General features: G+C 54.0%; 1 protein-coding gene across 2 annotated transcripts in view; it reads left to right on the forward strand.

Moving 5' to 3' along the window:
- ADAMTS2 (ADAM metallopeptidase with thrombospondin type 1 motif 2) overlaps window positions 1-25,128 on the forward strand; it is a 216,608-nt gene that overhangs the window by 57,021 nt on the left and 134,459 nt on the right. For both annotated transcript variants that reach the window (XM_070516920.1, XM_044777535.2), the window contains exon 3: window positions 8,092-8,251. In XM_070516920.1, coding sequence (XP_070373021.1) covers window positions 8,092-8,251 — 160 coding nt within the window. The remainder of the gene's footprint in view (window positions 1-8,091; window positions 8,252-25,128) is intronic.

Genomic DNA, 25,128 nt, shown 5'->3' on the forward strand with positions numbered 1-25,128 from the left:
CCACACAGAGGGAGTCCTCATGGTTCCCAGTGGCATGCTCTTTGGAGGACCCCAGCAGGTCTCACCACTGAAGAAACCAGCGACCACACAACTGCTGCAGACCTCTGCAGGTTTCATGGCTGAGGTTTTTGCCCCCCTGGTTTTCATATTCACAGATACCAGCTGCCTCAGTCCCTCCAGCTTCATCCCCTGCCCCCTACCCATCCTCAGCCTCTGTGGCTATGTGAGTGCAAAATGCCAGCTTAGACCCCTGTGGCTGACCCCCAGTGCCATGCACGCACTCAAGGCCAGACCCTCCAGCTGTGCACATGTGTACCACTCACCTGACTCCTGTCATCAGTCTCCACTGCGGTGTGCTCATCTGTGGTGAGACATTGCAGCCATGGGAGTGCACATTGACAGCCAGAGTCCCTGTAGCTGCTAGTGTGCCTGGAGTTGGCCCCAGTCCTTACTGATGGCCCCAGCCCTCCTCACTGCATGTGTGTCTGCAACTGGGCCTGCCACTACACAAGTACCTGCAGCTGGCCCCTGCAACTGAGTGTGTGCATACCAGCAGCCACCATTGCTGCTTGCCCTGGTCCCTAACCATTGGACCTGGAGGCACTGCTAAGGACCCCAACAGCTCTTGCAGCCACTGTGGTCCCCCTGCAGTGCTTGCCGTGGACCACACAGTTGTTAATGTCGTGGACCCTAGCACCCTGAGCCAATGTGATATCATGCCCCCTTCTCAACCTGGACCCAAAGCTGCCACATCCTCCCGTACTTGGTGCCCTGCAGCCCTAGATCCAGGGTCACAGCATGCTCCAGTGTGTCCCCACCCACAGGTAAAGGTCTTTATTTACTGAAGTCAGTCCATAGAGTCTGGAAATGTGCAGACACCTACGCAAGGCTACAGAGCTCATGAAGAATCAGGGAAACAAGATACCACCAAAGGCATACAGTAAACTTCCAGTAACTGACCCCAAAGAAATGGAAACACATGAATTGCATGACAAACAATTCAAAATAATTGTTCTAAAGATACTCAGAGAGCTACAAGAAAGCACAGATAAGCAACTTAACAAAATCAGGAAAACAATTTAATAACAAAATGAGAATTTTGACAGACATAGACAACATAGAAAAGAACCAAATGGAAATTTTGGAGCTGAAGAATACAATTACTGAATTGAAGAATTCAATAGAGAGCTTCAATGGCAAACTGGACCAAGCAGAAGAAAGAGTCAATTAAATTGAAGACAGATCATTTGAAATTATGCAGTCAGAAGAGCAAAAAAGAAAAAAGAATGAAAAGGAATGAAGAAAGCCTCTGGGACTTATGGGACATCACTGAGAGAAACAATCTATGCATTGTTAGAGTCTCAGAAGGAGAAGAGAGGGAGAAAGGGGCAGAGAGCTTATAAAAATAAGATAAAAGAATAAAGAAAGAAAACTGAGAACTTTTCAAACCTGGTGAGAGATTTGGATATCCTAGTTTATGAAACTAACAAGTCACCCCAAAATTTCAATCCAAAACAGTCTTCTCCAAGACACATAATAAAACTATCTAAAATCAAAGGCAAAGAGATATTTTCTTTTAAAAAGCAGCAAGAGAAAAAATTTCTCATACAAGGGAACCCCCATAAAGCTATCAGTGGATTTCTTGGCAGAAACCTTGCAGAACAGGAGAGAGTCGAATGATATATTCAAAGTACTGAAAGAAAAAACTGCCAACCAAGAATACTTTCCTCTGCAAAACTGTCCTTCAGAAATGAAGGTGAGATAAAGACTTTCCCAAGGAAACAACAGCTGAGAGAACTCGCCACCACTAGACCTGCCTCACAAGAAATGATGTAATGAGTTCTTCAAGCTGAAACAACAAGATGCTATTTAATAACGTGAAAGCATGTAAAAATATTCAAAACACTGGTAAGGGTAAGTATACTGTCAAATTCAGAATACTCTGATATTGTAATGTAGTGGTGTGTTAACCATTTAACTCCAGTACAAAGGTCAAAGGACAAAAAGTACTAAGAATAGCTATAGCTACAATAATCTGTTGATGGATACACAATGTAAAAAGATGTAAATTGTAACATCAAAAACATAAAATGTGTGGGGAGAATAAAAGAATACAGTTTTTGTATACAAATGAAGTTAAGTTGTTATCACCTTAAATAGACTGTTATATCTATAAGATGTTTCAAATAAGCCTCAGGTAACCACACACACACACACACACACACACACTACAATATATACACACAAGATAAAGAGAAGGAGATCAAAGTGTGCCATTGTGGAAAATTGTAAATTCACAAGGGAAGACAGCAAGAGAGGAAGAAAGCAACAAAGGAACTACCAAACGGTAAAAAACAGTGAACAAGATGGCATTGGTAAATCCTTACCTATCAATAAATGGAGTAAATAGAGTTGGTTGTCCCTCCCCTTGAGCAGTGGCTGTGGGAACGCATACAGCCTGGGATGCACTCAGAACCAGCACACTGCAACTCAAGTGATGTTGTCTACCTGCTTGCTTCCCAAGTGAAAAATTTAAATGGATTAAATGCTCCAATTAAAAGGCATAGAGGGGCTGAATGAATAAAAACATAAGACCCAACTATATGCTGCTTATAAGAGACTAACTTCAGCTTTAAGGACACATATGGGCTCAAAGTGAAGGGATGGAAAAGACGTTCCACACAAATGGAAACCGAAAGAGAGCAGGGCTAGCTATACTTATATCAGGCAAAGTAGATTTTAGGTCAAAAACTGTAACAAGAGACAAAGAGGGTCATTATATAGTGATAAAGAGGTCGGTTCAGAGAGAATATAACAATTGTAAATATATATGCACCCAACGTCAGAGCACCTAAATACATTAATCAGATACTAACAGATCTAAAGGGACAAATAGACAACAATGCAATAATAGGAGGGGCCTTCAGTGCCCCACTTTGAACAATGGATAGATCATCCAGGTGGAAAATAATTAAGGAAACATTGAATTTGAACTGTACTTTAGATCAAATGGACCTAACAGACATATGAGACATTTCATCTGACAGCAGCAGGATACACATTCTTCTCAAGTGTACATGAAACAGTCTCCAGGATAAAGACCATATGTTAGGTCAAAAAACAAGTCTTAGCAAATATAAAAGGCTGAAATTATACCAAGTATCTTTTCTGACTAGAATGATATGAAACTGGAAATTGATAACAGGAGGAAAAGTGGAAAATTTGCAAATATGTGGAAATTAAGCAACACATTCCTAAACATCCAATGGATCAAAGAAGAAATCAAAAGGGAAATAAAAAAAATCTTGAAACAAACAAAAATGAAAACACAACACAGCAAAACTTATGGGTTACAGCAAAAGCAGTTCTAAGAGCGAAGTGTATAGTCTTAAATGCCTACAATTAAAAAGAAAGATTTCAATAAACAACCTAATTTTATACCTTGAGGAACTCGATAAAGAACAAACTAAGCCCAAAGTTAGCAGAAGGAAGGAGATAACAAAGATTAGAGCAGAAATAAATGAAATGGAGAACAGAAAGACAATAGAAAAGATCAACAAAACTAAGAGCTGGTGTTTTGAAAGCTAAACAAAATTGACAAATTTTGTTAGACTAAGAAAAAAAAGAGAGAAGTCTCAAATAAATAAAATTATAAACAAAAGAGGAGACGTTACAACTGATACCACAGAAATACAAAGGATCATGAGAGACTTCTATGAACAGTTATAAGCTAACAAATTGGACAACCTAGAAGAAGTGGATAAATTCCTAGAAACATACAACCTACCAAGACTGAATCATGAAGACACAGAAAATCTGGACAGACCAATAATGAGTAGAAGATTGAATCAGTGATCAAAAACCTTCCAACAAAGAAAAGCCAAGGATCAGGTGGCTTCATAGGTGAATTCTACCAAGCATTTAAAGAAGAGTTAATGCCAGTCCTCTCCAACTCTTCCAAAAACTTGAAGAGAAGTGAACATTCTGAAACTCATTTTACGAGGCCAGCATTCCATGACACCACAGCCAGGTAAGGACACTACAAGAAAAGAAAACTACAGGCCAGTATCCTCGATGAGTATAGATGCAAAAATCCTCGACAAAATATTAGCAAATCTAGTTCAACAATACATTAAAAGGCTCATACACCATGACCAAGTGAGATTTATCCCTGGGATGCAGGGATGGTTCAACATGTAAAATCAATAAACTTGATACATCTCATTAGTAGAATGAAAGATAAAAATCATATGATCATCTTAATAGATGCATAAAAAGCCTTTGACAAAATTCAACATCCTTTCATGAAAAAAACTCTTAACAAATTGGGTGTAGAAGGAACATGCATAAACATAATAAAGGCCACACATGACATGCCCATAACTAACATCATACTCAATGGTCAAATATTGAAAGCTTTTCCTCTAAGATCAAGAATAAGACAAGAATGCTAGGAGCTCTAGCCAGAGCAATCAGGCAAGAAAAAAAAAAAGAAATAAAAGCCATCAGAATTGGAAAGGAAGAAGTAAAATTGTTTGTTTGCTGGTGACACAATATTGTATATAGAAGGTCTGAAAGACTCCACCAAAATATTGCTAGAACTAGCAACAAATTCAGTACTTTCAGGATATAAAATCAACATACAGAAATCAGTTGTGTTTCTATATGTTAACAATGAACTATCTGAAAACAAAATAAAACAGTCTCATTTTCAATAGCATCTAAAATACTAAAATACTTAGGAATAAGTCTATCCAAGGAAGTGAAAGATCTATACACTGAAAACTATAAGACATTGATGAGAGAAATTGAAGATACAAATAAATGGAAAGATATATTATGTTCATGGGTCAGAGGAGTTAATATTGTTAAAATGTTCATGTTACTCAAAGCTATCTATAGATTCAATGCAATCCTTATCAAAATTCCAAGTTCCAATAGAAAAAACAATCCAAAAATTCTTATGGAACCATAAAAGACCTTGAAGAGCTACAGCAGTCTTAAGAAAGAACAGAGCTGGAGGCAGCACACTTGCCAATTTCCAGCTGTATTACAAAGCTATAGTAATCGAAACAGTATGGTACTGACACGAAAACAGCCAGACCAGTGAAACAGAATTGAGAGCCCAGAAATAAACCCACGAATATATTTGGTCAACTTATATTTGACAAGGGAGCTAAGAATATTCAACAGGAAAGGATAGTCTCTTCATTAAATGATGTTGAGAAAACTGGATATTCCTATGCAAAAGGATAAAATTGGAGCCATCCTACACCACTCACAAAAATTAACTTGAAATGGGTTACACTTGAGCATAAGACCTGAAACTGTAAAAGTCCTAGAAGAAAACATAGGGGAAAGCTTTTTGGCATTGGTCTTGGCAATGATTTTTTGGATATGACATCAAAAGCACAAGCAACAAAAGCAAAAATGGACAGGCGGGACTACACCAAACTAAAAAGCTTCCGCACAGCAAAAGAAATAATCAAAATGAAAAGGCAACCTATGGAATGGGAGAAAATGTTTGAAAACCGTGTATCAGATAAGGGATTAAAGCCAAAATGTGTAAGGAACTCATGCAACTCAACAGCAAAAAAAACAAAAACAAGAACAAATCACTATGATTAAAAAATCAGGAAAGAACCTAAATATTTTTCCAGAGAAGACACCAGAGGTACATGAAAAGATGCTCAACATCACTAATTATCAGGGAAATGCAAATGAAAACCACAATGAGATATCACCTCACATCTGTTAGAATAGCTATCATCAAAAAGATGAGAGAGAACAAGTGTTGGCAAGGATGTGGAGAAAAGGGAACCTTGCGCACTGTTGGTGCAGCCACTATGGACAACAGTATGGACGTTCCTCAAAAAATAAAAAATAGAACCTACTGTTTGATCCAGCAATTCTACTTCCAGATCTATATTTGAAGGGAATGAAATTACTATCTTGAAGAGACATGTGTGCCCCCATGTTCACTGAAGTATTTTTCACGCCAGACATGGAAGCAACCTAAATGTCCATCTATGGATGACAAATTGGTAAGGAAATGTGGTACATATGTACAATGGAATATTATTCAGACTTTATAAAGAAGGAACTCTTGCCATTTGTGACACTATGGATGAAACTGGAGGACATTCTGCTAAGTGAAATAAGCCAGACACAGAAAGACAAATACTGTATGATCTCACTTATATGTGGAATCTAAAATAGTCAAATGCACAGAAGCAGAGAGCAGACTGGTGGTTGCCCAGAGGCTGAGGGGAGGGGGAAATGGGAGGCGATGGTCAAAAGGGACAAAATTTTAGTTGTGTAAGATGAATAAGTTCTGGAGATCTATTGTACAGCATAGTAGCTAAAGCCAACAATACTGTATACTTAAAATTTCCTAAGTGGGTAGTGTTTTTTTTGTTTTTTTTTTAAAGATTTTATTTTTTCCTTTTTCTCCCCAAAGCCCCCCGGTACATAGTTGTGTATTCTTCGTTGTGGGTTCCTCTAGTTGTGGCATGTGGGACGCTGCCTCAGCGTGGTCTGACGAGCAGTGCCATGTCCGCGCCCAGGATTCGAACCGACGAAACACTGGGCCGCCTGCAGCGGAGCGTGCGAACTTAACCACTCGGCCACGGGGCCAGCCCCAAGTGGGTAGTGTTTTTACCACCAAAAAAATGATAATAAAGGAGGTGGGATGAAACGTTGGGAGGTGATGGATATGTGTATGGCCTTGATGGTGGTGATCATCTCATGAGTGTTTACTTACCCCAAACATATCAAGTTGTATACATTAAACATGTACAGCTTTTTACATGTCAGTCATACCTCAATAAATTGGTTTAAAAGATAAGCAGACAAACCCTGAGTGGATCGTAAGTATATGATCTAAAGGAAATCTACGTGCAGGTTGGACACGGTAGGTGCTCCCAGTGTGAGACCATTAGTTTATGGATAATGGACCAAAAATTCAAAGGTGTGGAAGCTGGGCGGGACATGACAGCAGGATAGCCAGGGGGAGGGCAGGGCCATGTGCCTGCAGGGGGCGGGGTGTCAGTTAGGGGTTGTCTGAGTCAGGCACTGAAGGAAGAATTTACTAGATGGCTGAGGTGGGGGCAGGAGCAGGGCCTCCTAAGCTGAGGGCCTGGTGGGTTCAGGAGCCAGGAGGCCAGTGCTCACTGGATTGGAAGGATGGGGCCATCCCAGTGACTGGTATGAGGTGTGTGAGCTGGGGGCAGGAAGGGCAATGGCCAGCTGAGAGCCTTAACTGCCGGAGTACAGGGCAGCCCAAATCTCTACAGAGATGGGAGTCCAGCAGGGGCTTTGCAGCAAGCAGGGCTGTGACTGGACTGAGGGGAGGCAGTGGTGCAGTCCTGGAGAGGCTGCGCCTGGAACTGACGTGGATGAAGGTGTAGACACTGGGGGCAGTGGGGACCATGGCCAGGCACAGAGGCACATGCTCCATCCATGGCATCCACTGCAGTGTGGTCAGAGCCTGTGATTCCCAAGGAAAACTGGAATTCCATTTTTGAAACATGAAACCTCATCATTTTGAGCGTTGGGTTCAGAATTTTAAACATATCATGTGGGTCCAGCTGAACGTGTTTGTAAGCAGGTTCAGCCCCTGGCTGACAGTTTTGACCTTTCTTTTGGACTTTTGGCTTAGGGTGGGGTGCACTGGTCCATATTTGGTGCGTCTTAGTGTCCTCCCGGGGCCGCACAAGCCCGTCACTGTACTGGAATTCCTTCAGGCTGTCCTTGACAGTTGGTCTTGCAAACTCAGGTGGGGAGACTTGGGGGTTGGGCTGGGCATGACCCAGGCAGAACCCCTTCCCCAGACAGGGCTCACCACTGTCCAGTGGCCCTGGCCTCAGCGACAGGACCTGGAGGCTCTAGGCAGATGGGGCCTCTAGGGCCAACTGTCCATGCCCTCCCCGGTCTGGGGTTCAAACCTAGCACCTCGCTGGGGGCTGGGCAGGGTCAGCAGGGCCCTTCTTAGCCAGGTGGGAGGCTCTGCGCTCTGGTCCCTCCTCACTGCTTTATCTCCTTGGGCTGCTGTGCGCTGGGAATTTGAACCATCTTCTCTTTGCCCTGCAGGCTGGCCTGATCCGTATGGAGGAGGAGGAGTTCTTCATTGAGCCCCTGGAGAAGGGGCTGGTGGCAAAGGAGGCTGAGCAGGGCCGCGTGCATGTGGTGTACCGCCGGCCACCCACCCCTAGGTCCCCTCCTCTGGGGGGGCCACAGGCCCTGGACACAGGTAAGGCTGCTGTAGGTGGGCGGGCTGTGTGGTGAGCCCTGGCTGTCCCCTGGGGGACCAGGCACCCCTTCTGCAGGCCTGGTCCCAGGCTGATGCTGAGCCCTGCCCTTGCTGACTGCACTACACGGTGGGGGTACAGGGCTGCCGGGCTGAGGGCTTCTCTTCTGGTGCACATGGGCCACAAGCTTGCAGGTCCAGGGCCTCCATAGTGGGCAGTGAGGGCTGCCTGAGGGTCCACCTTCTGCTACCTAAAGGCCAACAAGTGTCAGGGAGCAGGGGGCCCCAGACCAAGCCTGCACCCTAGCCTGAGTCCCAGCCCCGTGTCTCTAGACTGCTTCTGAAGAGGATGTCTGCTGCCTGCAGACGGTCTCTCTCCTCTGTCTCTGTGCTGCCTGCTTGCCCTGCAGTGGTGACAGCCCTCCTTGGCTGCTCCCAGAGAAAGGTCCTGCCGGGAATGGAGGGAAGAGAGACCCCAGAGGTGCTCCTGGCAGCCTCGGCGCCCGCACACAGACTCATGTCACTTTGTCTTTTTCAGCTTAGAATCAGACTCTGATTCTGGGCCCAGCAGCGTGGAAGGCACTGCTGGGTGGGCATGGTGTCAGTCCTGGCTGCAGCCTCTCAGGGCCTCCAGGAGGCCAGGCCTACTCGCAGCCCGCACCTCCCCAGCCTTCTCGAGATCTTGTGTCCCAGGTTGCAGCAAGGCCAGGTTGGGCTCTGACCGTGGTCCTAGCAAGACTCACGGTCCCCAGGGCTCCAGGGTGTGGATGAGGCTGCCTTGATTGCACCTAACTCTTGCGGGGCAGCTTAGCCCTCACCCTCCTGTCCTAGACCCCTGGCTGCCAACAGCCCTGGCAGGCGGCCAGCAGGCAGGGAATGGAGGCCTGGTCTTGGGTCAGGCTCATCTGCATATCTACGGGGAGCCCCGGAGGCCCCCTGGGCCAGCCCAGCCATGCCGTGATTTGCTGAGACACTGCCATCACCCCAAGCAGCCCTGGCTCATTTATTTTAGGTCTCTGACTTCTCAGCTTGACAGATAAATTGGGTGCAGCCTGGCAGGGCACCATGCTAATTTCAAGGAGCAGTGTCAGATACCTTTGCAGAGGAATCATTCCATCAGGAGGCCTGTGCTCTCCAGAGCAGATCAATACTTCCGGCAGCCGCTTCTTCCCGGGTGATGGATCGTGTCGCCTGGGCTGCTGGCAGCCTCAGCCCCTCCCACCTCTTTCTCCACCTTGGGCTTCTCTGCAGTGGGAGGAATGCAGAGTGACCCCTTGGGTGGGGGCAGGAATGAAACTGGGCAGGGGAAGTGCCCCAGACCAGAGATCATGGCCCTGGCCTTGCTCCTTGCTGGCTGGCTGCCCTTTGGCAAGTTTGGGCCTCTGGCCTCTGCCTTCTCATCTGTCCAGTGGGGTTGTAAATGCCTGTGACTCAGAGAGCTGAGGACCTGCCACTTCGGGCTTTGGGCTGGTGCTTCTGGGCTGGCTGGAAGAGTCAGGATGGTCCCGAGGGCCCTGCTCAGGTGGAGTGAGATGGAGCCTGCACAGAGGGACTGCTGGTGCCCTGGGCTGTGTCTCCAGTCCCAGATTCCAGGTGGTGCCTGTCTCCTGAACATGGCAGCCCTTCCCCATGGCTGGCGGCCTTGCCTTATTTTCTGGGCTTCTGTTGGTCTTTTGGCATCTTCTCTCCAATCTACCCCCCATCCGCCATCCACGTATCTTCAGTGAGAGTCTGGAACTCAGAACGCAGGAAAGGAATGTCAAACTCAGAATAAGCCCAGAAGCCACTGGCCCTAGAAGATTCTGGGTAAGGTCAACTGGTGGGTCAGGGGCTGAGGCTGCCCTGGGGGTGGGGGAGGGGAGCCTGTCCTAGGCTGGGCCCTTGGCCTCGGCCCCAGCTGTGGGTGTGTAGGCTCCAGGCTGTGGGCTGTGGGTGGTGGGTCCAGCCACAGGCCCCGGGGTCTGGGGCCAAGTGCCCTTTCCCTGACCTTCCTGCCCAGTGTCAGCATGACCCTGTGTGGGTGATTGCTCTGCAGAGCACATTTCTCCCTGGATGTGCCTGAGTGTTCCCGCTCAGCCAGGGCTGAGGCCCAATCACTGGCTGGAGGGGGTCCAGACACGTTTTAAACCCGGGCTGGGCTGAGGGCCCACAGTGACCTCAGATGGTCAGCTCTCCATCAGCCTGGGCTTGCCGGGCCCTCAGCGGTGGCTGGGAGGTGAGGACAAGCAGTGTCCTGGGCTGCATGTGTGTTTTCTTCTCTTTCCTGCAAGAGGACATGGGCTGCTGGGCTCATAACCCCAGGACCTCTGTCAAAGGTTTTCAGAGTGTGTGTGTGTGTGTGCGGGTGTGTGCATGCACGCAAGCCAGGGGACCTTTTCTTCTGGTGAGTTCTGATGGGAACGCTGGCATATCAATGTGCTCTGGCAGAAGCTGGCAGGAGGTTCTGACTGGAGGCTTCCTCCTGCTCCTGCACGGCAGCTTCCAGAAGTGGCTTTGAAGCCCCCTGGCCATTTGTTGATGGGCAGTGGATATGATGGGCCCTCTGAGGAAGGGCAGACATCTGTCCCAGGCTCCTGGTCTGGGAGATTGCCTAGGTGTGGGGGTGGCAGGGCGGCGCACATCCCACGTGGCTCCTCTAGGGCATTGAGACCCATTGCCCTGTTTTCCCCCATTGGCCAACAGGCTTCTTGGTGTGTTCTCGGGGACTCACGGAGCCTCAGAGCATCGTTGTCACTAAGAGTCTCCATCATCTGAGGTCAGTTGCTGGATTGCAGGCTGCCCGGCGAAATGGTTGGAAGATGAAGGTTTTTGTGTGTCTTCTAGGACTCAGGCCAGGGTGTGTACACTGGGCGGCGTAGTGCATAACAGTGTCGCCCTCAGGCACTGGAGGAGGGTATGAGGGGGGGCAAGGGGTTGGGGGGGATGAGGGAGGACCTCTTCTCTCCTCACTGACATTGCGGGTATTGCAGAAGCGTCTCTGCTGAGCTCTGCTGGGCCTGGGAGCCCTGCCGGTCGGAGGGCAGAGCTCCGAGGCTGGGGTGCCAGGGCAGCCATTTGAGGAGAGGCAGTTGGGGTGTCTCCAGGCCACCTCTGGGCTGGGCCTTTCCCTGGCACCCCTAGTCCCGTTCTCTCCCCAGAGCCAGCCCTGCACCCAGGAGCAGTATGTTGAGGGTGCTGTGTGACGTTGGCCTCTCTGGTGTTTGCACACGTGTGTGTGCATGTCTGTGTTTGCACTTGTGTGCGTGCATGTGTGTTTGCACTTGTACACATATGTGGACAGGGCCTCAGTGTGAGTTCTGGGCCTGTGCCTGAGCCCTGCCCTGGCTGCCATCTGTCAACCCTGTCTGGGGTTGTTGAGGAGGAGCCAGGGCCTGTGGGTGCACAATGAGGAGCCCCAGCCTGGCCGGAAGCCCTGCTCGGCGCTTGCCCTGGGTGATCCTGGCAGGTCACTCCTCGCTGAGTCTCAGGCTGCTACGACACGTTACCGCCAACCCGGTGGCTTAAAACAGGAGTTTGTTCCCTCCCACTTCTAGAGGGCAGAAGTCTGAGACCAGCATCACTGGGCTGAAGTCAAGGTGTCGGCAGGACTGTGCTCCTTCCTGGGCCTCGGGGCGGGGACAGGGGATCCGTTCCTTGCCTCTCCCACTTCTGGTGGCTGCTGGCCTTCCTTGGCGTGTCACCCCAGACTGCCTCTGTGCTCACATCGCCGCCTCCTCTTCTGTGTGGTTTAATCTTCCTTCCTCCCTCCTGTGTGAGGATGCGTGTGGTCACATTTAGGGCCCGCCTTGATAATCCAGGGTGATCGCCCTTGTCTCAAAATCTGTAATCCAATCACGTCTGCACAATCCTTTTTTGCATCTAAGGTAACATTCATAGGCCCCAGGTATCTTTAGGGCCATCATTCAGCCTAAGCGGGAAGTGAATCAGTCCTCCTGCAGGAGGCGGGCCATGCAGTGAGCGGGCGCGTGTCCGTGAGGAACACTGCTGCAGGCATCCCCCCCTCCTTGGGGGACGGGGCTTGGGCACAGCCAGGCAGGCCCCTTGCCTTTCTTCTGCCTCTGCTGGACTCCCGTCCAGTCTCAGCCAGACTGTGGGGCCTGGAGAGGCTGGGCCACACCGCGGCTGGGCTGACCCCAAGACCGTGTGCATGGAGAAGCCAGCCTTGCTCTTAGCACCAAGGGGGCCTGAGCAGGTCCCCACAGGGTCCCCCTGGGCATGTGGTCTCTGTCAGGCACGCAGTGCCGTTTGCAGGAAGTCCTGGCCTGCCTAGACCAGGGCTACTGACTCAGAGGCCTATGGACCTGGCAAGCAGGGCCAACGAGGATGGTGGCAGAGCGTGAGGGAGGATCACCCCGCCCTTGGCCTGGCTTCCACTTCCCTGCTTTGATACAATCGTGGACGCAGAGCGGGCTGCTCAACTAAAAGGAAAACCACGCAAGCACAGTGGCACGTGGCACCCAGCCCTGGCCTCATGGTGGGCAGAGGGCAGAGCTGACTCCTTCACAAAGGGCAGCCCATCCTTGGCTCGCTCCCTTGACCCCCTGACTGAGACCTGGTTGGTGTGTGGGCCTGGGGCAGCCGTCCTCTTAATATCAATGGTCCTTAGAATAAGAACTTTGGTGTGAACTCTCCTGATTTTAAAATGCTCCTTCAAGTTTCTGAAAAGCACCAATGGGCCAAATAAAACAGGGCTCACGTCGGCCCCCTGTGCTTATGAGATGCAGAGGCGGAAGCGGCCTGGGCGCTCCTCATGGGCTGCTCCTGCGGGCGCCTGCAGCCCGGCGCGGCCCTGGATGGAGGGGCTGTGAGCTGCTGCGGGCCCAGACTCCGGCCGCGGCCTGTGGGGCTGTGCCTCACACGCGGCTCTGGCTGAAGGAAGAGCGGTCGGACAGCTCAGTGCCCATGACCCAGCGGCCTCCTTCTCGGAAGCAGCTGGTGCCAAGCCTCGGGCGCTGTCAGGCCGCTCGTCCTCCCTGGCGGGCAGAGGAGCGCCCTGCCTGCCGGCCGACGAAAGCCGCGGGGAGGGTGCGGGATGCAGCGCAGCCCAGCTTGGCCGCCCACAGAGTCCCCTCCTGACCCTCTGTGCCTCTGTCCCATCCTTGCCTTGAGCCATACAGGCGTTTTCCAGGCTGCCCAGGAGCCAAAGGGCCCACCTCCGGAGAGAAGGTGCACAGGGCAGGAGCTGAGGGCAGAGTGAATGCTGGGTGCTCTCGGGGGCCGCAGCCTCGAATGTTCCAGGGCAGGTAGCGGGCAGCCCCGGGAGGGTGGGGGTCTGACAGTTCTGTTTTGGCTAGCCCACTCTGGTCCAGGCTAGGGGCAGGGAGGCCAGAGCAGCGATGTGCACTGGGAGACTGGAGCCCTGTCGGGACTGGCCAGGGGCGGGAAGCGCGCAAGGCTCCGCTGTTGGCATGAGTCCTGGGGGAGAGGGCCCAGCCAGGGAGCCTGGTGGGCTGGGGGGTGAGGAGCCAGGGGTGGGGGGCACTGACCTGCTGGAAGTGAGCAGGAGGGTTCGCCTGCAGCCACTGACGTCTGTCTGGGTTTCCTGTTGCCACTGTAACAAGTTACCATAAACTTAGTGGCTTAAAACAACCCAGATTTATTCTCTTACAGTTTTGGAGGTCAGAAACCCAACATAGATCTTAAGGGGCTAAAATCCAGGTGTCAGCAGGGCTGGTTCCTTGCGGAGGCTCTAGGGCAGTCACTTCCTCACTCTCCCGGCTTCTGGTGGCCGCCCGCATCCCTTGGCTCGGGCGCATCACTCCCGTCTCTGTCTCCCTGCTCACAGCGCCTTTTCCTCTTCTGTGTCCGACTCCCTCTGCTTTTCTTATAAGGACACTTGTGATTACATTCGGCCCACTGGGATAATCCAGGAGACTCTTCCCATTTCAGGGTCCTTAAGCACACCTGCAGAGTTCTTTTAGCCATATAAGACAACACTCACAGGTTCTGAGGATTAGGATGTGGGCATCCTGGGGGCCGTGGTTCAGCCGACACCATGTCTGAGTGTTGGAGCCTGAGACCCTGGTGGAAGGGGAGAGAGGCCCTTGGCAGGCTTTGCACCCTGAGCCCCAGGCCTGGCCAGAGTTCCAGTGCTGGGGCCTGTCCCTGTGTCCCCAACCCAGGCACTTCTTAAGCCATTCGCCAGAGCTCTAGAGTGTAGCTGAGCACTCTCAGGTGGTGACTTGGGGCCTCTCCTTGGGGCTTGCCCCTGGGCCCTGCCCAGTAGGCTGTTGCCAGCTCACCGAGTTCCAGCTGAAAGTCTGGGCACCTTGGGCTTGACTCCTGGGCCTCCCAGTTCCTCCTCCTCATTCTTCCCCTGGGCTGTGCCTGCGGCTTGGGGACCAGAGGAAACCCAAGAAGAGGCTCTGATTGTGAAACCCGAGATGGCTGACCCGGCTCTGGGAGGCATGTTTCAGAGCTGAGCGCATCCTTGGCAGAGGTCTCCATGCTCCCACCGCTCTGCGGCTGGCCCCCTGGACAGCTGTGGGAGATGCCAGTGTGGTGACGTGGCCTCATGCCAGGAAGGGTGGGCGGCGTGGGCGCTGGGCAGCCTAGGCTGCATATTCTTCGAGGCCTGGAGTTGTCTGGGGTCAGACTTAGGAGAGCGCTATAGAGCTGTTGGTAGAGCTGGGGCACTTTCTGCCTGGGGTCTGCAGCTCAGAAGCCCTGCCGGGTGGGCCAGGAAGGCAGAGACGATGCTAGGTGTGCCCCCCTCGATGAAGTCTGTGACTAGTGCTCTGCCTGGCTGGCGCAGACAGCCCATGTCCTCAGCTCCTCTCCTCAGACTTAAATTTCCAGATCCCCATGTCTCAGGCTTGCCCTCCCCCTTCCTCTCTCTTCCCACCTCTGTGCAGGCTCTGGTTCAGGGGTAGAGCTGGCCAGTGAACATGGCCCAGGAAGTACCCAGCTCTTTGCTGGAGCATAGCAAAGAACAGGCAGAGATGACAAACGTGACCTGAACAGATGACGAATGTGACCTGGGGACAGCGGCTTGGCTCTGGCCTGGCTGCAGCTCCAAGTCGGACAAAGGGTCAATTCTCAGAGACAGGCAGTGGTTCTAGGCACGTCAGCACCTGCTCCCAGCATGGGGCTGGGGAATGGTCTGAGTTGAGGGTGCCTGCCTGGGCAGCTTACCCAAGCCCACAGGGTCTCAGTTTCCTCACCTGTGGGATGGGTGTGAGGTCACAGGAACTGTGGGAATAGATAAGCAAATCCTCGTCTCGCTCTCCACTGGCCCTGCTGCATGCTTGCTGCTGCGCGTCATTACGATTCTGGCTCCGGCGTCCTCTCCACCCTCGCCACCCCTTCTCCAAGGCTGTGTCTTCCACAGACATAATTAACTGATGCTCTTCCTTTCCTTTCCTTGGATTTCTGTTGTGAATGTCCCCCATAGAGCTTCCTGCTGCACACTGTAAGCACGCCCCGCTTCAGACAACGTGCAGCCCGGTGCAGCCGTGCTCTGCTCCGGGTGTCTGGAGTCTAACTGGCAGGAGTAACGTGCCTGGTTGTCGCACGGCCTGTGGGCTCTACATGGTCCCCAGTACAGCTGACTAGAATGTTTCTGGGAGATATGTGATGTCTCCAGGGACCACTTACTGTGTCTGTGGCGTTTGTGCTTCAGATGTGCCTGCTGGCCTGCGAGGGGCAGGAGGTGCTGGGCCTGAATACCCTTGGGGATCCTGATGAAACCTCCTCCACACCCCGGGTACCCCTATGGGACAATTGTGAAAGAGACATGGCTTCCTGCGTCTACACGATGGGTGACAGAGGGACGGACGTCCCACAGGGGTTCCCTGCAGAGGCCTCTGAGGGAGGCAAAGGGGCCGATGAGACTCAGCGTCAGAGGGATGGGGCTGCAGAGACAGCGAGAGCCATGTCCGAAGGGGATGGAAGGCTCTTACCCAGAAGCAGAAGCTGGGTTTGGGCCTGAGGTCCAACCTGTCCCAGTTGGAGACCTCTGACCACAGGCCCCGTTTCCTCTCAGAATTCTCCGCAGGTTGGCAAACACTTCAGCGAGCTCCAAGCCTGAAGTGTTTTCTATAAAAATTTCTAGTTTTCCTTGACCCATTTCTCTTTGAAGTTAATACCAAACCGTGCTGTGCACTTGGCCCTGAAGGAAGTCTGAGCTGGGAAAGGTCGTGCGCTGAGGTGGGAATGTTGGTGTCTGCCTCTCTCCCTCCCACCCTCAGGCTTAATTTTTCTGTCCCTCAGTCTCACCCTCTCTCTTGCACACGCACACGTGCACACACACATTTGGAACTTGGGCTGGATTCTTGAGTGGGGGTGTCTGTCCCAGAGCCTTCACCTTGGCCCCATTGGCCTGGGCCCAGTCCTGGGTGCGGCTTCACCGCGACCCTGGGCACGGCCTCGGAATGCGCCTGGGGCTGAGGGGAGAGCCTGGTGGGGAGTCCAGCTGGAGCATCTCCCACAGGAGTCCAGGCAGGATGAAGGCGCACACTTGGGACGAGTCGGGGCTCTGGTGAGAGCTTGCATGATGGCTCAGGATTCAGAGGAAGCAGGACCAGGACCTGGTGGTGGGGAGGCCTGGGAGCCGGGCCTGCGCGGGGAGGTCGATGGCGCTGATCTGGGCTAGGAAGGGACCAGGTGCCTGGTGATTCTCCCTTGTCATGGCAGGATTAATAAGAATAACTACTGTCCTCCTGAGATGGCACACAGGCCATGAGCAGCATCTTCATTCTTTCGTTCACTCATTCATTCATTCAACGCGTTCTTACTGCACACCCACCTTGTGTCTGGGGCTGGATCAGGTGCTGGGGATTTGGCAGGGAATGAGCTGGATGAAACCCCTGCTCTTCCAGAGCTCACCGGCCAGCAGGAGACACAGTGAGCAGGTGCTGCAGAGAAGGGTAAATCCGAGAACTAAGAAAAATTGGAAGAAGGGGAGAGAGAGAGGGTGGGCAAGTTGGGGAGCCACTCCGGCTGGGTGAGATGACCCTGGCCGGCAGGAAGGCCCAGCCCCAGGAGACGGCCCCAGACAGAGGGATACAGGAACACTCGGCACCCACTGAGGGGGGGGGTCATCCCCGTGTGACCGGGGTGCAGAGAGAAGGCCTTGTGCTTGTAGCCCAGGGAGTACCAGGTAGGGGGCCGGGGTAAGACCAGGGTCTTATTCTCCAGGCGATGGGGAGCCTTGGGAGGGCTCTCAGTGGTGACAGTGGGAGCAGGGAGGCCTGTGAGGGGCCTGGGTGGTCCTGGTTTCCGATGACAGATGGCCCAGTAGATGGGTTCAGGATGTGTTTGCAGGTAGAGCTCACAGCACATGGGTGTGAGGGACGGGATCAAGGAGAGGCCCGAGCAACCTGGAGGATGGCAGGTGGTTGTGCCTCAGACTGAGGTGGGGATCCCGCTGATCCCATTTGGCTTCCAGACTCGTGGGGCGGCCTCCCAGGCAGGCGGGCTCTGGGGTGTGCTTGCAGCTCCTCTTGCCTCGGAGACAGAGGCCCTGCTCTGTGGGCCAGGGTGGCTGGGCATGGTGTGAGGTCCAGGGTCCCTGTGGACATTCATGTGCCCTTGCCTCTTTGGCAGGCCAGGTCCCGCTTCCCCAGTCTGTCACTTTGGGGAGGGCCCAGACCTGGCGGGGTGGATGGAAGCTTGTGAGAGCAGGCATGGTGGGCTGTGTGCCTGCTTCTGAGGCCTTCTGGGCAGAAGCCTGCTGTCTACCCAGCTGGGCCAGAGGCAGTGCTGGTCAGCTGCTTGCACAGCCACTGCCCGGATGGTGGTAACAGCCCTGCCCCTAGTGCAACCTCTCTTGGAACTTGGGTTTGGGGACCTCCTGGCAGGGGCTTGCGTTCTTTTCCTGTGAATGGGTGCCTGTTGCTGACCCTGTGGGCCGCGGGCCGGAACCAGCCCAGACGCCCTCAAGCCCTGGCCCTGAGCAGCCGGCAGGGAGTACTTGCCCAGTGACTGAAATAATTATGGAGCCAAGCAGACGACAGACTCACGGTTCTGGGGGCAGAGCCAGACCGGTTTCCCATGGAGGCTCCGGGTCTCCGAATCCCCCCAGCCCGGGCCTTTGCCGGCTGACGGGCTGCTGGCCCCGCGCTGAGGCAGGGCTGCCCTGGGCTGTAACTTGTGCCTCTTTGGCTGCCGGGGAGGAGGGATGCTCTGCCTGCGTCTGATGACTGTGTCTGTCTCCTTTTCTCATTTAAGTCCTTTGCCGGTTCCTCCCCCCGGGTCTTCTATATCAGGATAAGCCCTTCGTCTGTTTAGATATCGACTTTCTGTTGTGCTTGCTGCAAGCCTGCTCCCCAGGCTGTAGTTCCTCTCTCCTTCTCAGTCTTGTTAGTTTTTGTTGCACAAAAGCCGGTCTTTCTGTGGCCCAGCCTGCGGGTGATTCACCTGCCCTGGAGCCGTGTCGCTGGTCGGGGGACACGCGCCTTGGTGGAGGACCTGCGTGAGGATGGGCACTCTGCATCCACGTGTCATTTAATGTGCTGGGCAGCCTGCAAGCAGGCAGCGAAGCGAGGCCCAGGAGCACTGCCGTGGGGGCCGCGATGAGCCAGGGAGAGGAGATGCCTGCCTTGGTCGGGCGCTCACATGTGTGGCGTTCTCCGGAGCGCTGGAGGCACGTCATCTTGTGGATTCTTGTCACCAGCCCTGGGCTTCAGTGGTGCTGTCATTGTGCCCACATTACAGATGAGGAAACCAAGGCACCAACGGTTGCCCAGCTGGTAAGTTGCAGAGCTGCAGTTGAAGCCAGGCCATTGACCCGCGTGCGGCAGGGAGGAGCAGGGTGGACCCAGGCTGCTGGCCCGTGCAGCGCCTCTCATCCACCCCAGAACCTGGGCTGAGAGGCCCAGCTATCTTAGAGCCCACCCGAAGGCTGTCTGTCCACTGACTGGATGCAGAAACAGGGCTGGTGCAGGGGCGAGGACAATGTCTCGGCTCACTCAGCACACTGGCCGTGGGGAGAGCCCTCTGCTTGCCGCGGAATTCCCAGCATTGGGGGAGTGCCTGGCACACGGTGCTTAAATATCCATGGAAAGGAAGAATGAGTGCAGCTGCCCAGGAAGCCTGGCCACACGGTCCTCGTTCCTGGAGAAGAGGCTCCTGGCAGGCATCTGAGGCTCACCGCCGGAGCCCACGTTTATTGTGGCAGCCGCTTTTACACTCCTGGCTGTGACTTTTGGGTTTCTGCAGGTGGGATGTTGCTGGGGCCACAGGTCCCTGGGCTGTCCAGTGGTCGTGGGCCTTGACTGGTGATGTGGGTAGCTGTGCTGGGGCAGCAGGACACTGCGCGGGGGAAGGCGGCACGCACTGCCTCCCATTCACCAAGCTCTGTCTCTGAACATAAAGTGCCCCATGGAAACCATATCCCTTGTTAACTTAATTCATTCGACAGATATTTATTGATGGCCCACGCAGGGCCCGGCACTGGGCCAGCTCTAGGACCCTAGCGAACCAGACAGACTCAGCCTCCCGGCTCCACCCTAACCTCACAGCTCATGGTGGAGGGGTCAGTCCACAAATGCCTACACAGTTAGAGATGGTGGGAAGTGCCACGAGGAACCACACGGTGACTGGAGGGTGGAGCTGAGATCTGAAGTGTGCACTGCAGTTCCTAGGAGAGAAGAGCGGGGCGGGTGCAGGCAGCAGGCGAGCGTCCTGAGGAAGTGGACTTGGCCTGTTTGGGGGTCTGGCGGGGGGGCCCAAGGGGAAGATTATGGTGGGTCTCTGAGCTCAGTCTTGGGACGGGGAGCAGTGCCCTGCTATAAGTGCGGAAGAGGCATGGCCTCGTTTCCATGGAGGAGGGGAAGTGGGGAGAGGCCAGGGGCCTGGAGGAGGCTGCTGCCGTGGGCTGGGGGAGACTGTGCCCTGGACCAGGGTGGCCCTGGGAATGGAGAGGATGGCCAGATGCAACATGGAGTGATAGAGCAGGTAGGGTGTTGGGGTCCTTCTAGGTAATCGCCTTGGAGGTCAGAGCCCACCAGGCAGAACCAGATTCCCATCCAGGCTCACCCAAGGTCAGGGAGGAGCCAGAACCAGAGCTCCTGGCCAGACCTCTCCGATCCCCACCTCTGCCCCACCTTGGCCCTGCAGACCCTCGAGGTGGCTCTTGCCAGAATCATCTCCTTTGCAGGGGTCCTGGCCTGGGAAGGTCTCTGTGTGTCCTGGCCTTTTTTTTAAGGATTCTATTCAGATCTCTCTGGATTCACATTTGGGACGGGTAAAAATGCCAGCTCCCATCCTAGCTGGGAGAAGTGCTGCCTGGGGCTTGGAGCCTGACTTTGACCAACTTCAGGGACTCTGTGGGGCGTGCCACGGGGGACCATTATCACCATTTTTATCCTCAGTGTTTTGATGGTTCACTGGGCAGGGGCTGGGCTGGCCAGGCTTGGGGGACAAGTGGGCTGGGCAGGTGATGGAGTCAGGAGAACAAAGAGCTGGGGCACCAGGCCAGTCTGGCCAGGTGATGTCCCACAGGGCAAAGGACCAAGGGCCACCCTGAGATTCCCAGACCACAGGGGTGAGCCCCCAGTGAACTGTGGGGAGTGGGACTTGGGGTCGGGTTGACTGCAGCTCAGTACAGGTCTTTGGGGTTGAAAGGCCCAAGGGGGCTCAAGTTAGGGACAGGGGAGTGATGGCCTGCTCAACCCCACCCACCAAACCCAGAGCCACAGTTGGGGGCAACTGCAGGCTGAAGCATATGCAGAAGGCTTGGGGGCCTGTGCCCAGTGGCCAGACTCAAGAGGCACAGAGCTGGATGGGCAGCGACAGGGAGCCCCCGACAGGTCAGAGCCCCCAAAGACAAGAGCTCATGTCCTTGCAACCTTGCCCAGAGCTTGGGAGTCAGGTGTCAACAGAGGGCCCATCTCTGCAGGCGTCTCGGATGCCCACGTGGATGCGGTGCAGGCCAGCGTGGGACAGCTGCAGGAGAGCTTCCGATTTCTCAAGGGAAGCAGGAAATTGCGATTTTATGTAAAACCTCTTCGTTTTCAAATGTTGGCAGCTAATTCAGAATTTTCAAACACTGTGTATGGGCCAAGCAGGCCTTTGGCGGCGGGGGCGAGGGATCACGGGGTGACTCCAGTGGCTGGGCACCCGAGGCCACGGCATTCCACACAGCTCTCTGTGTGGCCGGCGCTGCCTTGGAGGCGAAAGGCACTTGAGAGGGATCTTTATTTCATCTGGGAAACGTCGCAAGAGACCTTTCCAGCAGCTCCAACTCTGTGAGTGGAGCTCTGCGGTCATGGGTTTTCTTGGAGGCGGTGGGGACACCAATCTGCAGAGCACTAGCGGGAAGAGGGTGCTCCCTCCAGGCCTCCAGACAGAGCCTGGGCAGGGTGGCCCTGTGGTGGGATCAGCCCTCGGGCTCTAGGAGGTGCCCTCTGCCCACAAAGCACTGGGCGGCCCCACCCCACTTGCCGGGCCAGACAGCTCTGGGGTGGACAGACCCTGTGATTGTCTCTTCTGGACTCAAGTTCCAGGGGCCTGAGGCTCTGCTTCAGCTCATCTGTCCTTGGAGTCCCTGCAACCTGGGGAGCAAATGGTCAAGTGTAGATGTAGGAAGATTCTGATCAGATGACCGAGCTCCTTTGTTCTGGGTGACGTCCCAGGATCTACTTAGATTCTTGGCCTTTGTCAACAGTAGGACAGAAGGGGGCTTGTCCTTGTCCTGGGACCTTGGACTGGGAGGGGCATAGGGTCTTCACACGCCTAGAAGAGGCCAGCCCTGCAGGACCCACCTTGACCCACCTCAGTAAATTCAGCTTGGGCCCTTGGTGACAGACCTCAGGGGCCAGGCCTTGAGTCCCCTCTCTTGGTCCTTGGTGCCTAGAATGTGTGGGTGCTCCCCAAGGACTGTGGTGGCCTGGGGGTGGGGGGTGAGGGGGCCAGGGTCTCAGCATGGCCCTGGTTTGCCAGTCCTGCTCTGGCCTGTTCTCCTTTTCCCTGTTTGTGACGTTGGGGGCTTTGGGCTAGAGCCAAGCCTCAGCCGGCAGCTCATGGGCTCTGTCGCCGCTGTCACCCCGACACGTTTTATTTGACTCATGCCGTGACTTCAGAACTGTGAGTACACACTTGGAAGTCAGGAGGCTTAGCATTAAAATCTCGATTTTCAGTTTCTCAGATCAGAAGGCCTGGTGCTCCTGGGCCTGCTCCTGCGGGCAGTATTAAGTGGGGCGCCAGGCTTCTTCCAGGAGGGGCGTGCAGCCCCTGTCCCCACTGTTTCCCTTCTGGCCCACCCACTCACTCCGTCCTCGCCTGCCCTGGGAGGCAATGGAGAAAGGCTCCAGAACAAAGATGACCTCTGGAGGATAGTTACACAAACACAAACTCATTCTGTCTCTCTCATGCACTCGTGTGCACACACATGCATGTATGCACACACATGTATGCACGCACGCATGTGCACAGAACAGACACATCAACATCTTCATGGAATGAACCGTGGGACCCTGAAGAGTTTCCCTGGCCTGAGTGCCAGGACACCAGTGTCTGGCCTGTCTCTGGATGAGCCTTGGAAGTACTCCCCGGGCCTTGGTGGTGGCCTCAGGCTCGTAGAGCTCCATGGGCGGCCCTGACAACTGTGGTCCTCATCAGTGGGTCCCAGGACACTTCCCCTTTTGGCACATATGGCTCAAGCGAGGGGTCACAAGAGCAGACAAGCTGCGACCTAGGGGCTCACTGTGCCCTGGGCCGAGCTGGCTGCTTGCCTGGGTGAGAGGTAGGTGTGCTCTCACTGAAGGGGCCCAGGGCTGCAGTCCTCTGAGGGCAGAACAAGACCGTCCAAGTCTTCTGGGGGAAGGGCAGGCTCAGAGAGCACTTTCCACAGTGCTCAGGGAGAGCACTGCAAGGGGAGCTGCTGGGTGACTTGCCAAAGCTTACGTGTGGGGGTGCAGGCAGCCCCCAGGGCCCGCCAGATTGGCTGGTGGGATAGGAGCCAGTTCTCAGGCTGGCAGTGTCTGTGCAAAGGGGCTCGCTGGGGCTGGTGGCCTGGCGGGTGGAGGGTGAGTGTGCCCACGCCTTCCATGGTTGCACTCTGCACCCAGGCCCTGGCAGCCTGGCCCCACACCTGCTCCTGCAGAGCCACCTGCTCCCTGTGAATGCCGATGACAGGAGAGAGAGAGTCTGGCCTCTGTGTAGTCAGTGTTTACATCATGTGTGGCTCCAGCAGCGGCCAAGGGCCAACTCCGGGGGAACACGGTGGTTCTCCCACCTGCTGCCCCTTGAAAGGAGCTGGGGTGGACCCCAGTCCCATGGTTTTGGGAGGCAGCCCTGCCTCAGGGCTTTGCTGATTCCCTTCTGAGCCAGGCCCCGACTGGCTCTCAGGAGAGAGGATAGAGGTAGGGGGATCCTGAGGCGCACAGTGGGAAGGGTCTGACCTCACAGTGGAGGGACAGCGGTGAGATGGGGGATAAGCTGGTCTAAATCCAGACCACTCTCAGGTGCAGAGGCTGCCCCAGCTCCGCCCCCTCCCCAGCTTCAGGCCCACAGCCCAGACTCCCTCCTGGAAGTTTTCACTGGGAGGGCCGTGGTGCTCTGGTCTCGAGTCACACACCCCCAGGCCCAAATCCAAGGCCCGATTCTGAGCTGCGGAGCAGTCCCCCTGCTCCCTCCTCAGGCTCTGGAGGTGGCCTGCCTGGTTGCTCTGAGTTACAGTGGATCCCAAATTCAGGGAGAGAGGGGCCTTCAGGCCTGGTGTAGACTGGGTGCATACTAGCTGAATTCAAGTTTGAATCTCCTCCTCCCTGACGGGCTCCTTCTGCCCTGCTTCAGTGACTGGTCTGGGCATTGCTGATCCCCGAGGGAAGATGTCCTGGGCTGTTATCTTCAGCTCCTTTCTCAGCTCCAGAGCTGATCTGTGGACAAGCCTGACCAATTTCGCCCCTAAAATGCCTAGAAACAGCACTGCCACCACCCTGTCCCTGACTTTGTTGCCTGACTCAGTTGCCATGGACACGAAGGATTCACTTTCCAGTGTCAGAGTCCATTTGTTCACTCGTCCATCCATTTATTCATTCACTCATTCATTCACTCACTCATTTATTGATTCACTCATCCATTCATTCATTTACTCACTCACTTATACCTCCCTCCATCCCTCCCTCCATCCATCCCTCCATCCATCCATCCCTCCATCCATTCCTCCATCCATCCCTCCATCCATCCCTCCATCCCTCCATCCATTCCTCCATCCATCCCTCCATCCATCCCTCCATCCTTCCATCCCTCCATCCCTCCATCCATTCCTCCGTCCATCTCTCTGTCCATCCATCCCTCCATCCCTCCCTCCATCCATCCCTCCATCCCTCCATCCATCTATCCCTCCATCCATTCCTCCATCCATCCCTCCATCCATCCCTCTATCCCTCCATTCATCTATCCCTCCATCCATTCCTCCATCCATCCCTCCGTCCTTCCCTCTGTCCATCCATCCCTCCATCCATCTATCCATCCCTCCATCCCTCCCTCCATCCCTCCCTCCATCCCTCCATCCATTCCTCCATCCATCCATCCATCCAGCTGGTGTTTGCAAGTGCCCCTGAGCTGGCTCTGTGCTGGGCATTGAGCATGCATGATCTGGTCTCTGCCCCGAGGAGGTCTGGGTGGAGGGAGAGGAAGACAAGGGGACAAACAATGACAAGTGCTGCTGACACCCTGGAGAGGCCCAGGGCATGGGCAGCTGACCATTGCTCTGGGCAGGTGAGCTCCAGGAAGCTCATCAGAGCAGGGCTGCTCTCGCCAGGCCTCAAGGCCGAGTGGCTGCCCCCGGGCTCCGGGGATGAGGGCAGGTCACGCTGGCTCAAAGCAAAGACTCTGAGCTTCTGCTACCTGGTTTAAATCCTGGCTTCTGCTTCCGCCTCTCTGTGCCTGTTTCCTCATCAGAAAAATGGAGAAAAGGGGTTTGTACTTGGTAG

This window comes from Equus asinus, chromosome 9 (assembly GCF_041296235.1).
Source record: "Equus asinus isolate D_3611 breed Donkey chromosome 9, EquAss-T2T_v2, whole genome shotgun sequence".
Classification (NCBI taxonomy): domain Eukaryota; kingdom Metazoa; phylum Chordata; class Mammalia; order Perissodactyla; family Equidae; genus Equus; species Equus asinus.